General features: G+C 30.3%; 3 protein-coding genes across 9 annotated transcripts in view; 1 reads left to right on the top strand and 2 right to left on the bottom strand.

The window, feature by feature from the left end:
- Positions 1–11160, top strand: LOC114929202 (uncharacterized). Its single transcript, XM_029300663.2, has 9 exons — positions 1–123; positions 1061–1695; positions 2401–2648; positions 3207–3529; positions 4310–4553; positions 4934–5214; positions 5706–10311; positions 10428–10547; positions 10888–11160. Exons 2-7 carry the CDS (start codon positions 1563–1565, stop codon positions 5938–5940), a joined length of 1464 nt encoding a protein of 487 aa, XP_029156496.1. The 5' UTR covers positions 1–123; positions 1061–1562; the 3' UTR covers positions 5941–10311; positions 10428–10547; positions 10888–11160.
- On the bottom strand, positions 6309–9064 carry LOC114929203 (protein lethal(2)essential for life). Its single transcript, XM_029300665.2, has 2 exons — positions 8918–9064; positions 6309–8252 (listed from the first exon to the last, which is right to left on the bottom strand). The coding sequence occupies exon 2, from the start codon at positions 8238–8240 to the stop codon at positions 7710–7712; it is 531 nt and encodes a 176-aa protein (XP_029156498.1). The 5' UTR covers positions 8241–8252; positions 8918–9064; the 3' UTR covers positions 6309–7709.
- Positions 9444–17763, bottom strand: part of D2hgdh (D-2-hydroxyglutaric acid dehydrogenase) — a 17344-nt gene continuing 9024 nt past the window's right edge. For 6 of the 7 annotated variants that reach the window (XM_029300658.2, XM_029300659.2, XM_029300657.2 and 3 more), the window contains 7 exons: positions 13133–13433; positions 12494–12691; positions 11798–11991; positions 11355–11523; positions 10860–11158; positions 10458–10626; positions 9444–10344 (listed from right to left, as the gene is read on the bottom strand). In XM_029300658.2, the coding sequence (XP_029156491.1) occupies positions 10076–10344; positions 10458–10626; positions 10860–11158; positions 11355–11523; positions 11798–11991; positions 12494–12691; positions 13133–13433 (1599 nt within the window). In that variant the 3' untranslated portion in view covers positions 9444–10075. Of the gene's footprint in view, positions 10345–10457; positions 10627–10859; positions 11159–11354; positions 11524–11797; positions 11992–12493; positions 12692–13132; positions 13434–13786; positions 14432–17763 lie in introns of those variants that run through there. The other variant, XM_029300662.2, reaches the window with a different exon arrangement.

The raw sequence follows: 17763 nt of genomic DNA on the forward strand, positions 1-17763 counted from the left end.
AAAATAACGGACGAACGTGAAACGCACATTTTTAATGAGTCTTCAGAAAAATGTAGAGATAAAAGTTCTTTTTATATCGTACGACGATGAATATTCTTTTATACTGAGTAAATGTTAAATGAGGTATAGTATTATTTACATGTACCCTATAAGCATACTATATAATATATAACCACAATTCTATAATGCGATATATTGATAAATGTTGATTATTTTGATATCTCAATTTAGCATCAATAATCTCTATTTTAATTTAGATTCTAAAGATAATGAGAAAGATATCGAAATTAGATATTTTGGTCCTTTGACTCTTAGAGCCTTAAAATAAATTAACATTTCTTTTTCTAATCAAGATTAATTATATAGATCAACTTTATAGGATCTGTCCATTTCAATATTTTTCCTTTACATTTATTCAGTTATATAATTATTATACACTCTTGAAATAATTGCGAGTTACGCAAATTAAGTTTCAATTGCCATGACAATGCAACGGAAATTTATTTAACAACCGTTCCGGTTGAGACCAGCCGGATGTGCAAGCCAATTGATCTGTGACTGAATACCGATCAATTTGACAATACGATTTGTGTATATACATACATATATATATATATATATATATATATATATATATATATATATATATATGGCTTTTGAAGGGATGAGTGCAGATGCAAATCATGGATAAAACTGCATCCTTATTCTTTTATTTTCTCAACACTATTTTTGGATATTTTTGGATCGATGTTTTTTGCTGAGTGAACTCTTTTATTTTTATTTTAATTTTATATATGATATTAATTTAATTTTAATTACAATTTAAATAAAATTTAACTTTTTAGCGATTATAAAATTTAAATAATCGCGTTCGTAATTTTTTAATAAAATTATATGTACATAACCTCTTTAAATCAAATTATAACAACTTATTTTTATTTTTCATTAAATTTTAAAAAATGATAAAACAGTCGCGGATTAAAGTGGTTGTCAAAAAAAAAAAAAAATAAAATAAAATAAAAATCGAAAACATGATTTTAAGTCCGCTATATGTTTCCAGGTATGCATATTATTTGGAGACTAAAACGCCCTCTTTTTGGATCAAAAATCCAATTTTCTCTCCTTATCATCGATTAGGAATTGCTTTTTCGCATAATCGATCATCGCAACACTTGAAGCCATATGAAGATCAAACGAACATAATAAATAAAGAAGAAAGAAGCGGATAAAGAAGAGGATGCAACGTAAGGGCGAGAGAGAAAGAAAGAAAGAGAGAAGGGGTACGGATAGAGATAAAGCGATTGACCCTCGCTCCCTCAATGACCTGTCAGACAGATATGGTTCTACTAAATTCACTCGCGTACTACTTCGACCAGTCGAACGTGTGCTTTCTCTATAGTCGCCCTATGTCGCACGTTGTCGTCATCGTTTATTGATAAGCGTTGCACCTACCTCAAATTAACAACGTATATATAATATATTTGTATGTGTGAATGTGTGCGTGTAATGCGTGCTGAAAATTAAAATTAATTAATATATTAATCGAGAGTAAAAACCGAAACATGTGGTACGAGCTGCGTTCGCTCCAATCGGAAATGCGAGCAACAATCTTCTTGATGATGTGCTGCTTCCTGTGCGGTCTGTGTGCGAGCGATGAGTCAAAAAAGCTGAACGATACCTCGTCATCTATGATAGGTATATATGATTTCAATGTAATTTAAGAGCGAATTTTTTTGTAATAAAAGCGATATACTTTTCGTATATCGTTTGAATGTGATTTGATCCAATTGTAAATTTCACATGAAAAAAATGTGGCTTTTTCTCAATTGAAATTTTTCATTCTTGCTAACTCTATAAATAGTTCTATAATAGCTTATTAAGTTTACATAAATAATTCCAACTCATCTCTATATATATATTTTGTAAATTAATTAAATATGATTTAATTGAATATGATGTTATCCATGGATAAACAAACTTTTGCAATTTAAAACTTTAACTAAACTTCGAAAAATTAGTTTTTATATAATGTCAGAAATAAATAAAAAAGCGATTGACGTTATTCATTTGATAACTATGACGAACTATAGTTGCCACATTATTTTTTATGCAAATGATTCGCTCGTCTTACGCAATATAATCCAATAGTTCAAGGGGCAATCGTAGCATAAATTATTGTAGGATATAGAGCTATATCGTTTGCAAAATTTCAATAATTAAATTTCCGAACTATAATCTATCTTAAATATTTTAGGATAATTTTTGGAGCTATAAACATTTATTTGTATGATCTTGATTGCCCTTGATATTATATAAAATTTTTGTCATATTTAATTATACTATTTAATATTTATTATTTGACATTATTAATTAAGAATGAGGTGATGTGACTTATTCTAGATAAAAGTGAAGCAGCTCAGATTGCTGCAGGCGAGCAACGGCTCGGGGATCAAATTCGTGCGATTCTCAAGCATTATCAGCAGGATGATCCGGTCGGGCTTCCGGGCGCACCGATACCGGATCCGATGGCTGTGCCGGATATGAAGCATTCCTTTTCCATGTACACGATGAATTTTAAGAAAGTCAACGTTTACGGACTATCCAAATTCCATATCAAGCATGTAGAATCTGAGCTAGCTCGTATGCAGGTAAATTGAAAGATGATTAAACGAGAACAGTTGTATGTATAAATGGAAATGAAAAGATTAAACAAATGATCAATATGGTATTGTTGCATAAAATGAGAAAAAATAGTATATTTACTTTCTTCTGTCACTAATTTAAAAATAGTTACACAACAATTAATTTATAATATATAATTCATATATACTTTCAAAGAAAAGTATCTATTTATCTATAATATCTAATAATAAAACTATTTCCTCTCATGTTTATTCTCTATATACTTCTTTTCAAATTGTAAAATTTTGATTGATTTATTTTTTTTACATTATACACGTGCGTAATTTTAATTAGAAATTATGTCAATAAACTAAAGAAACTGTTAAAGAGATATAGCTAATATAATTTTGGAATATCTTATACATGTATATTTTTGTACAGTGTATGCTTATAAATATCTCGTTATTAATATTATATTTATATACATATATATTATTCATACTTTTATGTTTGCGGGAATTTTTTTAATTTTGAATTAATTTTTAATTTCTGTGATGAATATGAAAAACGAATGTATTTTTGAGGTGTCCGTCTCAGTGAGGATCGATAGTCTTGACATTCGCGGATTGTACACATTAGCATCGTGGCTCTCAAGATCGGCTGGCAATTTTACTGTGAAGCTCAACGGCGTAAACGTCCAGGGCATCGCCAGACTAGAAGTGGCCACAGATGGTAAATTACAGGCCCAAGACATTGACATGGATCTGACCTTTGAAAAGATCGACTTGGACTTCAAGAATCTAGGATTTCTGGGGTCGGTCTTTCAAGGTGTCATCAATTCTGTCGGCTCCTTCATCTTTGACAGCATCAAGCCATTTATATTAAAAGAAGTTAACACGAACGTTAGGTATGATATCCTTAAATTCCAGGAAAAATATATTCCCTTTGTATGCCGAAAGGTAATAAATGAAATAACAAAAAGAAGGAGAACCCTTCTTAAATAAAAAATAAATAGGATAAAAAATATCGGTAAAAAACATTAGGAACCAATAGGATTTGTAAAAAATTTTATCGTAACCTATTGTTTTACTTTTTATATTCCGAAAGAAATGTTATTGTTTCTTATCGTTTTCTTTCATTTTCTGTTATCAGTCGGATTCAGTCGTTAGAATATGATAAAATTCTTATAGTAATAGATTGCTTTTTATTGTTTTATTGGAATTTATCGAAAAAAAATGATTGAAAATTTATAGTAATCAATTGTTTTTAATCGTAGTTATGAAACTACGATTAAATACAGTGCAATTGTTTTCTATTGTTTTTTATCGATTTTTTATTAGGGAAGAAAATTATAATAAAATATAACAATATACTATAAAAACAATAATTGAATATTAATATAAAAAAACATTAATTATATATATATATAGATTTGATATACATTTTTTATTTATTTATTATTGGAACTTTTTGATATTTAACAATTTCTTAAACAAATATTAAATCTTATGTATAGTATATATATATATATATATATATATATATATATATTTATTATAAAATTTCACAATTTTTATAAAACAAACATTTCTTTCTCTGTTTCTCTTATTATATTTAGGTAATATATAATTTTTCGACTTATTTACTCTTATTCGGGGCATTTTTCAATAAAGTTGATACGTTTCAGGGGCGAAGTGAATAAGCAGATATCACAATTACCGCAGTATTTCCCCAATTCGATTTCACCCTTCGACATGGCAGTAGCGGAAGCTCGTAAGCAGGTTTCTGTAATGGGCTTTGATCCATACAAATTAAAAGATTATAATCAAAACATCGGTGTATTTAGTGTCGTCTCGTCACACACTTGGATCACGGGTCTGGCCAGTTTCTATCGCATGGGCAATGTAACAATAACCTTGGAGAATGGAATTGTGAGTAGAAATATGTAACAATTAATCGAGATGTCTCAAAGATGTCTTGAATTTCAAAAGAATTCCTATGCGAAAATTTCACTGGAATAACTATGTATACTATATTGTATAAGTGCGAAAAAAAGTTCAAAAAAATGACATTTATTATTAGATGAATATGAGGTTGTAATCGAATTTAAACAAATTTTGTTAAGAATCTTTTTGAGATAAAAACGACGCACTACTAATACGTAATCGTATTATCATAATTACAACGCAATCGTTGCATAACGTTACGTAAAAGTATATACCATTTGCTTGCAATTTTGGAATTTGGCGCGTGCGTGGGCATTTGTTTTTTGTTTTCAAAGCGAAAAGATTTATACGACACTTTTGCTTAGGTATATGCACTTGTGGATGTCGGCACCCGGGAGCTGAAGGGCAAGACGCATTGGGAAGTGAGCCTGATCGGCGGCTTCCTATCTCGCGCCGGCACCGTGTCCTTCATCGTACAATATTTCCGAGTCCAGGTCAAGTTGAGCCAGTCGCTGGACACGCGAAAGCGCGCCACTCTGGAAGACCTGGAGCTCGAGCTGGGCAACATCCAGACAAGAATCCACGGTGCCGGAACGCTCGACTATCTCATAGAAGCGGGCATCAATATATTGCCGAACCTATTACGGTAAATCATAATAGACCGAGGCCATTAATATACGTCTCGCGTCAACATTATCTCAAGGCGACACCTGTATTTGGCGATTTTCTAATCTCGATCGAATTAGAATTAGCATTAGGAGATGCGCGTCTGACGTATTTCTGACAAAGAGACACGTGGTATATATTTATAATAATAATACTTGAGAATGTTATAAATGTTTTTTGTTTAAATTTTTTTAACATTATTAGAATATAATACTCAAATTTTTTATTTTTACAAAATTAGGCTGTAAATTTATATTAATAATAATTGCAACGAAAGACTGAATATATATTTCCTCGAATTTTTTCTTGAATGTCCACAGATATTTTAATTATATTTATAATTTATAGATTTATATTTATGTATAATATATATATATATATATATATATATTTATATTGTATTAAACTTCTTCGTTACTCTTTGAATATTCTTTATATATATACTTCTAACTCTGCTTCACTTTCATATAGATATCAGATTATGGATGCGATCGAGGGGCCATTGAAGAGACGCATACAAGAAGAATTGAACAAGGTGAACGTAGAGGAATTGATCGATGAGAAAATTCCAATGATAGAGGAACAAGCCAGATTGCTGAAAAATATGGCAATCGTGGAGGAAATGATTTTGGAAGAACAAACACGGTCAAATCAAGACGATCAGCTGCCATTCTCCGATAGCGAAGAAGATCGGGGACCATCGTAAGAAAATTACAGATATTAAATAATATGATCGAAATATTTAATTTCATTTTAGATAATCTATAATTCGAGACAAAATGTTATTTATAATCTTTTATGTACCTATATAGTCTGACACGTATTAAATTGATAAAAATTTGAGGATTTTTATAGAAAAAAATCATATTATAAAAATTCTAAATAAGTTTCTTATGCAAATTACATTCGTCTAAAAACATAAGTCTAATAGACTTTACGACGTATACAAAAACGTACATTAAAAAACTATTATTATAGTAATACATATTATAATTATACTATATAACGCAAATAATAATTATTAATAATAATAAATATTTAGAAATAAGGTAGTTAAAAAATAATATTCGAGAGTAGATTAAGAAGAAATCTTTATTGCAAAAATATCGTTAGCGTGTGGGCTAGTACAGTTAAATAATAGTAAATAGTAATTACAGATTTAATAAAAGGCGAATGAAATTATGTGAAAGAAAATTACATGTAAAAGTAAAATGATCTTATTAACACTATTTAACATTGGAATATGCATATAACCGTCGCTTGAACACAACTGATTTGATAAACGAATATATAATATATATAATATATATAATATATTATGTATAATGTATTATATAATATATTACGTTTATATATACTTTATTTCTTGGCTAGTAATTGATCTCGTATGATTCATCGATAGTTCTGTATGTACACATTCTATACAATTCACATTCCTTGCTAAAATGAATAGTTACGTAAACAATCTTTGAACATATAAGTACGAACTCTAAATTAGGAATCATCGAGCTAACAATAATGCAAAGTACCTACAGCATTATTACATAAGGAGCGACAAGTTCCTTATAGACGCGGTAGCAGTTGACATATGTACATTTTAAGAACAAATCTTGACGTTACGAGCCGAAATTAATCTGCTGACGAATAAAGTTACATTTAGCAACATGTTATGCAATTTCGTAACAATGCTGCTATCCGTATAGTTCAACCGGTACCGCGTTTGTAAGAGCTTGTCAACAAAATAATTGGCAATGGCTACAAGTAATGATTATATATAATTCTCTACAATTATGGCTGATTTTATACCAGAGGCATTATCGCGTGAAAAAATTATTCATGGTCGCAATTATCGATGCTCGCTAATTTGTATTTTTAAAAAAATCTCGCGCGGATGTAAAAATTTAAAATCTTTTCAAGTCGCATCAATTATCAAACTATGGATCAAACCCTATAATATCGAATATAACGACCGTGATTCGTCCTTGCTGATATACATATAGTGCAATACTGATGTACATAAATTAATATATATTAGTAGCTGTTTACAGTTTAGACACGTGCAGTATATTGATCGTACGTATCTAATAATAAACATTCGTAGAGAAACCGAATAACGCAAACTTGTCGCAAAGACAATCTGGAGATCATCCAAACATTTATAATTATTATAAACGCCAATTTATTTAGTCATGTATAATTGATTCTGTTTCTTTTTTTAGGTATCGATTGTTACATAAAAAATGATTCGAATAAACAGTGAAATGTCGAAACACTCCAGACAGCATCAAAATCGAAACATGTCCAAAATTGGGACATAAGACATCTTTTAAAAAGTCTTTAAGACATCTTATGAAATGATCTTATGAAATATTTAACAGATATTTTAAAGACATCTTATATCTCAATTTTGGACATATATTTCGATTTTGGTGCTGTCCAAGGCAGTTTTGCGTTATCCAGGAGTGTATTAGCGCATTAAGCGGCCTTGATGGCTGGTCTGAAAGTTCGCATAATTGGTATAATTTTCATGCCCGGCGTCGGGAGTTCCAGTCTAGGAGCCGTGATGGTCAGGATACCGTCAGACGACAGACTGGGTTTCACACGACAGATATCGTAGCGACTGGGCAGTACGTAACGGCGCACGAACTGGCGCGACACGTAGCCGTACCAGTCCCTTTTGTCGTTACTATACCTGCCCTCGACGGTGATGATTCTGTCGTCGGTGCGTACAGTGATCTCCTCCGGCCGGAACTGCTGCACGTTCACGGTCACCTGATACTTGTCCTCGTCGCGCACAACCGTCGCTCCGCCGCCCACCTGGCGGTCCAAATCGTCGAAGATTTCGCGCCACGATCGGAATCTATTGCGGAACGACAGAAACGGTGATGGCCACAGATCATCGTGCTTCGTCAAGCTCAGGTGCCGAAAGTGCGACTCTATCTCCCGATGATAGCGGTCTATATCTTCCCACCAATTGCGGTAGATATCCCTCGATACCAGGGCCATGGCTTTCTAAAACTATAAATTAATGTTCATATGAACACACATGTCATTCTCGCTATATGGGATAAATTAATATTATTTTTAATTAGGAAGCTACGATATATGAAAAGAAAAAATAATATATTTTTTAATTATTATAATATATATATCAATTCTAAGCATATATATAACATAACTATAGTAAATAATATTAAGAATTATTTACATAATTAGGCAAATGAAAAATTTCAAAGAGAGTTTTTAGAAATCAAGAAAACAAAATTTCGAGTAAATTTATATCTTGACTGATTCAACTTTATCCACAATAATACAAAATAATATCAATATATAATATTATTTCTATACTAATATAACTATACATTATATCTCTTTATATCTTTAAAAATACAGCCAGATATCTATATTACTCTATCTCTAGTTTGAAAGATAAATTAATAATTAATAATTTCTTTTTATCAGCGTTATTCAAAATTATATATAATAAATTATGGTAAACTTTTAACTTTATATATAATTTTAATCCATATATAATATATTCATAATAAAAATGGTAGATATTCTAAAAGCAATAGAAATTTAAGTGAGAGAGCATAGTAAATAAATAAAATAATTAAAGTAAAATATCTAATTTATCTTAAGAATTGCGACGAATTTGTAAAAGGCGAAGACTGAATACGTACCTTGTTGCTAGAAGTCACGTCTTTCAAAACGATGTTCGATTAGTGCTACGTGAAATTACTTGTCAAACTGCGCAATAAGAGTATTCACTGTAAAAAGTTGATGATTCTCCGAGCGTCAATTACTGTGACTAACTGCGCAACAGGAGCCGCCGCGCCGATTTATATTTGGTTTGCCGCTCTTTTCGAGATTATTCGAGCGTAGAACGCGCATGCGCTCATAGCTCGATGCTCGACAAAGTGTCCGCCAATATTTGTTTCGCGGTTATTCATCAATCTTGTCATTTCTAGCAAAATCAATCCTCAAATCGAAGCTCGCTTATAGATGATTGATATCATTCGCGAAAGAATTCTACGTGTAATTTTATATATTCGGTTCTGGAAGAAAATATTACATTTTCTGTACTAAAATATATTTTATTTTTACATAATACTTTAACATAGCATTAACAAAGTAGATGCTAATACACACACACACACATATATCTTTATTAAGGAGATCGTTAAAAGAATTAATTGTAAACTAAAATTGAAGTTTCTTCAGAATTTTGAAAATTTTATTAATACACCATATAAATACATTTTCTTTAATTTTACGTTCAAGAATTTAAATTAATTCTGAGAAAATATTAATAATAAAAAAATAAAAAAGATTGATTTAAAAGATAAAACTATTTTATCAAGAAACTATCATGTCTATTCAATAAATCATATAAAAATATATATTTTCCATTTGTGAAAACATGTTTCGATATTTCTCATATCTGCTGCTTGTCTATTTCAAGATAGACTTAGTTAGTCACCGAAATGTTATATTTGCTTTTATTAACAAATGGAAATTAGCCAAAAAATCTTTATTAAGCGTCGCATGTGACGTCAGCGTATATATAAAAATATCGAACATACATATATCTAACATATATTAATAGTTTCACAATATAAAAACACTTCAATATTAAAAAAAATAAATATTTCAAGCTGGAGATAATCTCCTGGAATATTAATAGTTTCACAATATAAAAACATTTCAATATTAAAAAAATAAATCTTTCAAGCTGGAGATAATCTCCTGGAAATGATTATATAAATAACTCACTTCATTTCCTATTTTATTTAAATGGCACATTGAATATTTACATTATTTTTGCGTGGAGATTATTTTTAGGATTCCGCCATAACTGGCATTAAAATTTTATAAGGATTCAAAATGCCGTTTGGATCCATCAGTTTCTTCAAATCATACATTATAGCGATCTCGGACGGGGTTTTGCTCATATGAAGATATTTAGTCTTTTTGAAACCTATACCGTGTTCGGCGCTGATACTGCCATGACATTGTGACACAAATTCGAAGATAAACGGTTCCAATTGCGCAGCCACATCCGCATAAAACTCTGGTATGGAGACCTGCACGTGAATATTTCCATCACCTAAAGACATAAAAAGAAAAAATTATTATTAAATATGATATATTTAATATGAATTATTATATATTTTAATTTTGACATTTCAGATATCATTATATGTATATTTATATAGATACCTAAATGGCCGTAACCACTGATCCTAATGACACGAGGATCGCATATTCGCTCTCGAAGAACTTCAACGACTTTGTAAAACGATGTGAAAGGTAAGGAAATGTCATACTTGAAGACGTAACCATCACGTAAAACTCCTTCGCTGATTCTTTCCCGAAGTGCCCATAGAGTCTATAAATTAAATCTTCAATATGAAAAACATTCTAGTATAAGAAACAATTGTAATTTGAACAAAGTTAAAAAAAATTCTCTATTGAATATAATTTTTTGCATTCTAAAACATTTAAATAACATTTAAATAATAACCAAGTATGAACATTTGATTGTAAAAATTTCAATAATGATAACATACTTTTTAATTTTTAATTTTTTAAATTTTCAAGTTTAAATCTTTGATTGCTTACGTTAATTTTCGCCATTTCATTAGTCAAGGTACCATCTTCGATGATGTCATTGGCCATTGCCTTCTCCACGAAAGAAGAAAGTTTCTCTTCATCATGGGCCAAATTACTACCGGAAGTTTCGATAAGCATGTAGAAGTCGTGACCGTTCTCACGGCTTGTCAAAGGATTTTTCATGCCCAAATTATTAATGGAGACATCGATAGATAGTCGATCCATCATTTCGCAAGAGGACAGAATCTCACCTAGCTCACGCTTCGCCAGATGGTATGTTTTCAATACTTTATCAAAGCTGTTCAATCCTGCGAAAATCATAATTACAATTAAAAATCACATCTTATTATATATATACTAACAAACTTCTATAATAAGAAAAATTGCAATGTTTCATATAGTAAATTTGGCGATATCACGAAACTTAGTTTTATATTTTATTTAATATTATTTACTCATTTATATTATTTACTTTTTTATTAATATTATTTATATTTATAATACCTAAAAATGCCAATTGTACAGCCTTTGGCAAAGGTGGACATTGTATAGCTACTTTTGTCACAATTCCCAAAGTACCTTCAGAACCAATGAAGAGATGCTTTAGGTGATACCCTGTATTATTCTTCTTTAGCGTATTTAATGCATCTACAACATCACCATTTGCTTTTACCTGCAAAGATAATTATTTGAAATTATAGATCTACTTTACAACTAAATTTCAAGAATTCAAAGTTTAATTGAATAATAATTTTAGCAATAAGAAAAAGAAAAATTTAATAGAAAATGATATACATATAGAAAAGAAAATCTGAAAAAAATTAATGTAATAATAGAGATAAAAATTTTGACATGTGTGAAAAGATTTACGTGACAAATAAAATAATAAATAATAATTTTCAGCGCTGAATAATAAAAATTTCTGTGACTCGTATTTGTATACTTACTGCTTCGACTCCCAAAATGTTGCCATGCAGATTGCCATAACGTAGTAATCGCAGTCCTCCCGCATTAGTTGATACACATCCTCCAATTAAGCAACTGCCTTTAGCTCCCAAATCCAAGGGCATCATCATCCCAATTGTAGCCAAGTGATTCTCCAAATCCTGTAAAATGCAGCCAGCTTCGCATGTAAGAACACCTGCCGCAATGGAAGTATTTGCTTTTTTAAATATAATAATAGCAATAAAGAAATGAATAATTATGCAATCTTCATTATTTTTTCAATTATGTAACAAGAAAGAAATATATCTCATCGCAACATTATTTGCTACTTTCTCAAACATATAATTTTTTTGCTATTTTCTTGCTATTTTCTTAAACGTATAATTTTTTTCCAACGACGTATGTCAACAAAAAATTAAACATTAAAATAAAAAAATAATCAAAAGATAAGTTAGAAGGATATATTTTCAGAATCTTCTGGCAAATTATAAATTATTTTGCATTGTCAACTGTAACTAGACTTTTATAATTGGCTACAATTGTTATTTGATGTTTCTAATATCTGAATAATCACATTATTCTTTAATAAAAAAATTAAATTATATTCTAAGAATAACATTAACAAATTAATTAGAATATATATAATAATCGAGATTTTTATCTTGTTTGTTTAGCGGAACTTTTGGAGATTGTTTTACCAGCCAATTCATTCGTTTCCAAGATCTTATTCATCAAAGTCATGGAAATCACGATCTCATCGAAAACCGGATTGCTTCCTCCCACGAGGCCTGTATTTCCGCTCTGTGGAACAACCGCTAATCTTTTGTCGTTGCAATATTTTAATATAGCTGACACTTCTTCTGTTGATTTTGGCTTTAGCACACATCGACTGGCACCTTGTATTAAAATATTAAGTAACTTTTAAAAATTATATATATTAATAATTAAGTGTAGAAAAAACAAGATTATATGTATAATAAGAGAAGACTCAAGATTTTATATACATTCACATATGTATATGTATATTATACACATGTATGAATTTTCTAAATAGAAAAAAATTTTAATTATCTGAGTAAAATCAAAAAACTTATTTCAAATTTATTTTAATTAATACATATCGCTAATTTATACACTTTCAATTTTGATCATAAAGAATTAATACTTTCTTCGTGAATTTGCAATTTCAATTTTTCTATTTGTACAAGTTTCTTTCTCTTATTATTTAAAACATATAAAAAGTATATTTAATAAAAAATACAAATATAAGAAATATATTTTTTTTCTCAAAATATTGTATAATTTTAAATTAAATTCTTTTCATCGCGCGCGTTTACCTCTGACCGTGCTGGGAAAGTCAATATTGTAACTCTCGCATTCATCTGGATCCGTGATGATACGATTAGGCCCCATCAATGAATCGAAAAAACGAATATCCGCACTCGAAATCATGTTGTAGGGTCCACGTTGTACCTTATATCTGATCGATGTTAATTCAGGTTTCGTTGAATAGCAGCGACGACGCGTGTCCGCGATATTTCGCGGACATCGAACAGCGACGTTGTTGCATCGTCGAAGCAGAGTGCTTATTAGCGCATTTCGCATCCTTTCTTTTTGTTTTCCCGCACTAAGTTTGTCCTAAAAAAATATAAAACAAAATTTTACATGTTTACAGCGATATATATTAAACTCATTAAACATTATCTTAAATTTAAATCATTTGAAAAAATGACACTTATTTTAATTTAAAAAATATAGTTATAGAGATAATTTATTAAAATAAATAAATATAAAATTTATGTATTTATTTTTAAAAAATTTAAAGTTATTTGAATAATATTTTTTTATAAAATGTTGATATATGAAATAATTTACGTAGACATTAAATATATGTCACATATAATTACAATAATAAATTAAAACACTATATTTATATTTACATAAGTATAATCATTAGAGAATAATTTATCGACACGTTCAATTTAATTTACCGACGCGACTCAAGTGCTGCCATCTATAGTCGCATTTTTCATTGAAAATATAATTCTTTATCACGAGAGTAAACTCATTCTTCAAAATCGAATTTGTATATAGTGGATCGTTAGCTACAGTTCATTTATGTCCTTCAGGTCTTGAACGAAAAAATTTAAACATGACAATCATTAGTTCTCATCAGGTTTGATCTCCGTTATACATATATATCACTCGCTTTCGAATTATCTCACGTACATATTCAATTATAAATCTCATTTTATAAAGATATTAATTACAAAATTTGCATACAGTGCTACATTTTAATATTAGTCAATATCTCCAACATCCATAAAAATTATCTTTGCTTTATCTCATCGTTTCATTAGTCGATCTCCATGATTGACTATACATTTGATATGTAATTGATAACATTACATTATATATTTAATATTTGAAGTCTCTCGAATGTGACAATTTTAATTGATAAGGCAATCTCATCGCTTCACGAAACGTCATAGGAAATTTACAGAATAACCTAAAGAAATGTACGTTATATATAGGGATCCACAGATAAATTCGAAAGATAACGTCACACAAAGTAAATGTTTATTTTAAGACCCTCAAATGTGTATCACAAAATTTATCTATATCTTCTATTTCAACAATTTACAATTTTCATGACATAGAATATTGCATAAAAAAAATCTAACTAAAAAAAGAAAAACAAATTCGTATATTCATTTCTTTTACGACAAATATAGACATGCTTTTTATCTATATCTTCTATTATCTATATCTTCTTTTATTTATCTTATATTCATCGTATTTATCGTATATTCATTTCTTTTACGACAAGTATATAGACATGCTTTTTATCTATATCTTCTATTATCTATATCTTCTTTTATTTATCTATATCTTCTATTTCAACAATTTACAATTTTCATGACTAGAATATCGCATAAAAAAATCTAACTAAAAAAAGAAAAACAAATTCGTATATTCATTTCTTTTACGACAAGTATATAGACATGCTTTCGTTCATTAAAATCGAAAACTTAAATATACGCCCTTCCAATTTCTTGGACTTTTCCTTCAGATCGCTCCGTTATAAAATTAGCATGACGATAACAGCTAATTGCAGCACGATAAACGGAACACGCGGTATGAATACGAGGATTGTGCAAAACAACCGGCGTCTATCTCGCAATAATAATGTCAGAGGAACGTTAACACCGCTATCCGTACCGGCGGTGTAGCAGTGATTAAGGCGTGGCTATCTTAGCGTGCCTATTTATAGCCGGATGTGCATATACGGCGGTGCGCCTTTCACGCGCGCGTGATCGTGCAGAAAATGCAATTCGTCGTCGAAATTAATTCGTAAAATTACGCACACGCATTTGCGCGTCCCGACGTATAATGGCGCGCCGGGGGCGGCGCGATTTTAGAGATACGGGTTGAATTTGGGTCACGTTCGCGCGCGCAAAGCCATCGCGCCCGTTCGGTTTTCAGAGACTGCAATAAGTGACGCAGCCTGCATTTTTGCGGACACTCATCTCTCTCGCCTTCCGCGGCAGAACGTTTCGTTTTAACGACGGATTTTCTCTTCAAAAGTAAATTTACGAAACGAATTCTTCCTCAGAAATTATTTCCTATATATATAACTACTCGACGAGATGAATCATTGATTTTGTCTGTCAAATCCTACGATTCTTAAAGTATTTTGAAGTTGGACGAACGATAAGCTTCTGTTATTAAATTAGTCTCTAGAAATGTAATGAGAACATTTTTTGTTATGTGAATATATATTATATTATTATATAGCATATGTTGATCGATTGACAAATTTTTTATATTTGATATAATTTGATTTAATTGAAACATCTTCATTATATACATATGTTAAGTATTCTCGCCATATATAACTCTCTCTCTCTCATTACAATTACTTCTACAAATAGTAAATTTGTTGCATAAATAGAAAATTGTATATCTTTTTCTAAATCTCATTCTTTAAAACATTTCTGAGATTTTGCCAGCACTAAAATTTGTTGAATATGAACGCACGTGTTGAGAGAAAGTGATATAGAAAAAAGAGAGGGAGAGAGAAAGAGAGCTTACTTCTTCTATACAAGATTTAATAGTCTAGGAATAAATAATACATTATTTAATATACGTGTATATTAACGTCTTCTGACAATGAACCAACAAAGATCGGGATGTTGCGCTTCCTTTCTGACATTGCGATTCGCGACTATTTTTATCGAAGAGCTACGAACGCGCAGCGACTACAATTTTAACGCCTCTTATTCGTAACAATTGCATACGGGGTCAATGCTGTGCTGCTTTGCAAATTGGTGTAGAATGCAGTTTTATTGGATCACTCCGCCAAATTGAAAATCGAACGCATAGCAATAGTTTCATTTGATTAATAATAAATGAGAATACGGACTAATTAAGTTTTATTTCAAATTTTCCCGCTTAAAAAATTTAAAAATTGTCCTGCTTTTAAAGACAGTATATTGTTCTTTTGTCCTTCGGATATATTCTTCGTATACGTATCTCGAGATAATTTTTCCATTTATCCACATAAACGGTGCTTTTTCTCCGCGCAATGTCGATGTAAAATTATATTATATAATTGAATAAAAAGGAAGCGCGAAAGGAGTAAAAAGTGCACGTATGTAAAATCTATTTCTTCTTCAGGAAAGCAAACAGAAATGTTTCTGTGCATCGTTTCTATCACTTATTATAGCTCTTATTCATCCCTCCTTTCTCCTTAATTAACAAAAATATCGCTAATTTCCGAAATCTAATGGCATCTATATATACTTAGCTCTCGTCTAATATACTCTTTAATTGAGCATCTCTCCGCAGTAAAACATTATTAAATAAATCTCGAGATATATAAATCACGATAGTACCACATTTATGGAATATTTTTCTCTTTATTTCGTATGCATATACAATCCCGAATAAATTGTTTGAATGCGCCAACGAATCATATCGCGTTACGGTTTATCGATCAATCATTAAATTCGTTTCTCGGATGTTTTTTTATATATAAAGTCTAATTAATCGATCTCGCGAGAATTGCGATGATAGTTCGATTCGCTCGTTAATTAGACCCTTATTTAATCTATACGGGAAAAATCTCGCGAAGGAAAGGCGTTATGAAGAATGTAATTTTAGCGTTTGACCGATGGCTCCCTGCGGGTGGAAAATAGAAACGGGGGATCGATGATGCTTTAATCCAGTCGCTGAAATCTTAAGTGTCCGATCGATAAAACCCGTCGCGTCGTCACTTAATTAAGGGGATGCTGACTGTGTCTGTTTGATCGATAAATATTATTTTTATTTAACTATTTATTGGCTATACAGAATGAAAAATCCTTTACTAGAATTGAGGTGTTTCTAATAACAAATTTGGATTGCTATATATGTATACAGGGTGTCCGGTAACTAACGGACCAATGATTAAGGGCGGATTCTCTGGCCAATTTGGAGACGATTTTTCCTTAGCAAAAATGTTGAGAAGTCAATAATGGGTTTTTTGAAAACTAAACGTTTTGGAGTTAAAAGTCTAACATAATTACATTCTTCAGTTAATTTCAGGTAGAGTTTACTATATAATAAAATTTTAATTTGAGGCTTAGTTATAAAGATACATAATGACAAATATTGGAAAGTTGTAAAAAATGATGACATTTTTGCTGAGGAAAAATCGTTCCCAAGTTGACCAAAGAATCCACTTGTAATCGTTGGTCCGTTAGTTACCGGACACCCTGTATAAAAAAAAAAAAAAAGCTAAATAATTATATAGTTTTTTATCGGTCGTTTGTGCATTAGGTCAATTTAACCTGAACGATATAATAGATAAGAAAACTGTAATTATTTACCTTTCTTGGTTCCCTTTTAAATTACACATCAGCAGCCCAAACTTGTTAATACATGAATATTTTAATTCTAGTAAAGGATTTTTCATTCTGTATAG

This window comes from Nylanderia fulva, unplaced genomic scaffold (assembly GCF_048542155.1).
Source record: "Nylanderia fulva isolate GAGA-0341 unplaced genomic scaffold, ASM4854215v1 Scaffold14, whole genome shotgun sequence".
In the NCBI taxonomy this organism is placed as follows: Eukaryota; Metazoa; Arthropoda; class Insecta; order Hymenoptera; family Formicidae; genus Nylanderia; species Nylanderia fulva.

Excerpts from the sequence above, each read along its gene's own strand:
- LOC114929202 (XM_029300663.2), top strand. The coding sequence starts at position 1,563 with ATGTGGTACGAGCTGCGTTCGCTCCAATCGGAAATGCGAGCAACAATC. Across the intron at positions 1,696-2,400 it reads TACCTCGTCATCTATGATAG|ATAAAAGTGAAGCAGCTCAG; the intron begins GTATATATGATT and ends GACTTATTCTAG. Across the intron at positions 2,649-3,206 it reads CTGAGCTAGCTCGTATGCAG|GTGTCCGTCTCAGTGAGGAT; the intron begins GTAAATTGAAAG and ends TGTATTTTTGAG.
- LOC114929203 (XM_029300665.2), bottom strand. The coding sequence starts at position 8,240 with ATGGCCCTGGTATCGAGGGATATCTACCGCAATTGGTGGGAAGATATA.